The 3,538-nt window shown below is 56.3% G+C and overlaps 1 protein-coding gene across 1 annotated transcript in view; it reads right to left on the reverse strand.

Moving 5' to 3' along the window:
• Positions 1-3,538, reverse strand: part of DOCK3 (dedicator of cytokinesis 3) — a 204,694-nt gene that overhangs the window by 59,709 nt on the left and 141,447 nt on the right. The window contains exons 16-18 of the mRNA XM_014529727.1: positions 2,600-2,724; positions 1,030-1,192; positions 193-299 (exon numbers count right to left, since the gene is read on the reverse strand). Of these exons, the coding sequence (XP_014385213.1) occupies positions 193-299; positions 1,030-1,192; positions 2,600-2,724 (395 nt within the window). The remainder of the gene's footprint in view (positions 1-192; positions 300-1,029; positions 1,193-2,599; positions 2,725-3,538) is intronic.

Raw genomic sequence — 3,538 nt, forward strand, 5'->3', positions numbered from 1 at the left:
TTATTGATTTCAGAGAAGGAGAGAGAGATAGAAACATCAATGATGAGAGAGAAACATTGATCGGCTGCTTCCTGCATGCCCCCCGCCCCCCTCCAACTGGGCATCAAGCCCGAAACCCGGGCATGTGCTCTGCCCGGGACTCAAACTGTGACTTCCTGGTTCATGGATCGATGCTCAACCACTGAGCCACACCTTGTACACGTAGAGCTCGTGGATGTCATCGGAGAGAGTGGTCCCGTCATCCCGCATCAGGGGCGAGAAGGCAAAGCCGAAGAGCTTCTTCTCCCCTTTGTCCTTCGCTGTAATCACAGCCAAGTGTTAGTTGTTTTAGCCCCCAATTTGCGTTTAAATTTCAAACCCCCCTGTGCTTACCACCTAGCTCTTCACTTCTTTGTCCCTCACTTTCATTTACTACCGACCTGACTGCAGGAGCGGTAAGAAATGCACTGGGCTGTGTGTCCACTGATATCCCAGGGCCCAGGCTATCTAGACCCAAAGAGAGACAAAACTGCAGGTCTTGGTTAGCCTGAGGCTTTCTAGGAAGCAGTTGATACACAGGGAACACCCACAGGGAGTGACACTAGCCATCTCCCAGCGTCCAGGTCAGACACCAGGAGCAAACAGTACCCAACCCCCTGGGTTTCTGTTGTTTTACTGATTGCAAAGAGGAAGGGAGAGGGAGAGAGAGAAACATCAATGATGAGAGAGAATCATTGCTGGGCCGCCTCCTGCATGTCCCCTACTGGGGATCGAGCCCGCTACCTGGGCATGTGCCCTGACTGGAATCGAACCTGGGACCCTTCAGTCCAGAGGCCGACATTCTATCCACTGAACCAAACCACCTAGGGCCAACCCCCTGGTTTAAAATCACTGTCCAGAGAACAGCCTCTGATGACATCCCATCTCTGAATGGCCATTTCTTCACAACTCCTCGTTTTCTTGCCCCAATAATAAGAACCCTCTCAAGTCTGTTCCGGGGTGGGAAGAGTTATATTCCTATCCCCTAAGGAATGTGGGGGTCTCACTCACTGGAACAATGTCTGAACTCGAAGCGCAGGTGGGAGCCGCGGAAGCGGTCAATGGGGATGGGCAGTTTGACGATCTCTCCCCAGCGAGGACTGTTATTGTGGTAGAGGACGAACGAGTGGTAGGAGCTTCTGTTTGGCTCTCCAGAACCCAAGCTGATGCAATCCTGGAAGAGAGAAGCAAAATAAGGTGTCATTTCCTGAGGGCCCTCGATGTCTCTGCCTCTGGGACCCTGTCTCTCGTGCAGGTCTCATCTCCCTGCAGGCGGATCTGTAAGAGGAGGAACTTCATGGGGCCTAAATTCACAGCTTTTGGAAACACCGTGTGGACGGTGCAAGGACTCGCAGTCACCGTGCCCGCTTGCCCTGGGGCAGAGGTAACCGCACACACTGCAACAAACCGGGCGCTGAGTGGGGTGCCTGATGCCCTGCAGTGGGTCCCGCATCCTCACCGAGAAAGCAAACAGTGGACTCCGTGGGAGAATTCAACTGTGCCTGGCACACGGCCAGATCACAAAGATAATGAAATGCTCAAGTGGAGAGAGCTGGTTTCCTAACCGCCCTGAGCCCCGCGCTGTGCTGGCACCGTAGGCTGCCCCCAGCGGGCTGTCCTTGGCTACAACGAGGAAGGCAGGTTTAACTTGACCCGGGTTCCCAAACACTGCCGTGAAGATGCGCCGGGGCTGCCGGGGCTGCCCGGGCTCCCTGGAGGGCAGGAAGCCGCACGGGTGGGGGGTGAACACGGACAGCTCTGCTGACCTCGGTAGGACTCCCATGCAAACAATGGACATGCCTGAATCCCAGAGGTGGGCTTTCAAAGTGACAAATCACTGTTTTGACCAACGTTTCAACGTTCTCCTTTATTTCTTCCTTGCGGTGGGAGGTGATTTTGGCTAATTTTACCCTTTTCTTCTGTAAAATGTGGATGACTGTTCTTGTTCTGCCCACCTCGCAGGGCTGCTGTCAACACACAAGAGTGAGGTCTGAAAGACTGACTTGCAGTCATCAAGTGCTCTGCAAACGAGGCCATGTGAGTCGTGAGGAACTGCACCCCGACATGACTGAGGGGAAACTGACACTGACAACAGGAAAGCAGCCAGGTCTTCACTTCCAGTGAGTGACAGGATCCCTGCGGTGCACTGGCCGCAGGTAATCGCAGGGCTTGAGCCTGCTGTTCTGTGCCCCGGAACTTGGCACCAGCCGGTGAGGACCTAAGTCTCGCCCTGGACCAAGAGCAAGTGGAACTTCCTGTAGTAGCTCAAGGATCAAGGGTGGGATCTAGCAAGTTATGGGAAATAGGCAGCTCGATGCGAGGTGGGACAAGCCAGGGAGCAGGTCTAAGCTGGAGCAGGAAGGTGTTGGCAGACCCCAGGAAGAACGCTAGAGGCTGTGACACTGGGAGTGTCAGCAGGGCGCGCCGAGGGCTCCCCGGCGAAGGAAGAGGCAGAGCAGAACGCACACGGGTGATCCGAGCTCAGTCCTGCCCGAGGAGGGTCCTGGACAACGTCCACAGGATGGAACAGGAGGGCCACTTCAGGGTCAGCCTCCGTTCCAAACTGGCTGGCAAGCCTTACCTTCAAGATTTCTCCATCTGCATAAAGCACGTACATGGTCACTTCAATATTCTTTTGCACACTCTTTCCCCCTCGCTCGAAATCCCCCTTCTCCAGGGTTAGGTACAGGTCATTGCGGATGTCGCCTGTGGGGGAAGAAATGCTGTGTCTCCGTGACCCCAGAAGCCACACTGTCCCCTGTGCATGGAGGACCAGGCTAGCGATGGCGCCTCCGGGGTTCGGGTGGGTGCTCAGGGCATTCCAAGCTTGGTTAATAACGATGGACACCCTACAGCACCGGGGGAGGGGCACGCGGCTGCTCAGCCACGTGCTCCGAGTCTGCGCTGCGCAGGGCTGAGCACAGCTGTGCGCGCGGGAAGGGCGGGCGGAGCACCTTCTCAGAGGGCAGGTGGCTGCTCGGGCTCTCTCCCCTCCAGGAGGCAGCTGCTCTCTCAGCCGCCGCAGAGATTCTAGAATCCACTTCAATCAGGTCTTGTCTATGTCTTAACTAGCCCCTCCTCCTCCCCCTAAGAAAAGTTTCCTTTTGATTTTCTAGGTTTTCTTTCTGCAGCCCTCAACGCCGCCGAGTCTGGCTGAGGCCAAGCTCCCAGGCCCACTGCCTGCTCAGCGCCGGGCAGGTCACTTTGCGTGACAAGTGCCTGGGAGCAGGTGACGCTCCTCTAGAGGCACCGGTGCAGGAGCCCCGGGACCACCTGCTGTGTTCTGGCTGCTTCCCTGGGCCCTGGCTCCAGCCCACGTTGCCCGAGACAGGCAGAAGCTGGAACCGCCGTCCGAGACGCCCGGAGTGACGCCTGCCTCTGGGGTGGGACTGCCTGTTCCTGTATGAGAAGAGCCCATGTAGCTGCTCTAAGGTTGCCCATACGTGACACGGTGAGTTCTAGTCACACTTTCTAAAGGGCTTCTGACTGAAAACACAACAAAAACATGGTAAAGGCTGGG

The sequence above is a fragment of the Myotis brandtii genome, unplaced genomic scaffold (genome assembly GCF_000412655.1).
Source record: "Myotis brandtii unplaced genomic scaffold, ASM41265v1 scaffold693, whole genome shotgun sequence".
In the NCBI taxonomy this organism is placed as follows: Eukaryota; Metazoa; Chordata; class Mammalia; order Chiroptera; family Vespertilionidae; genus Myotis; species Myotis brandtii.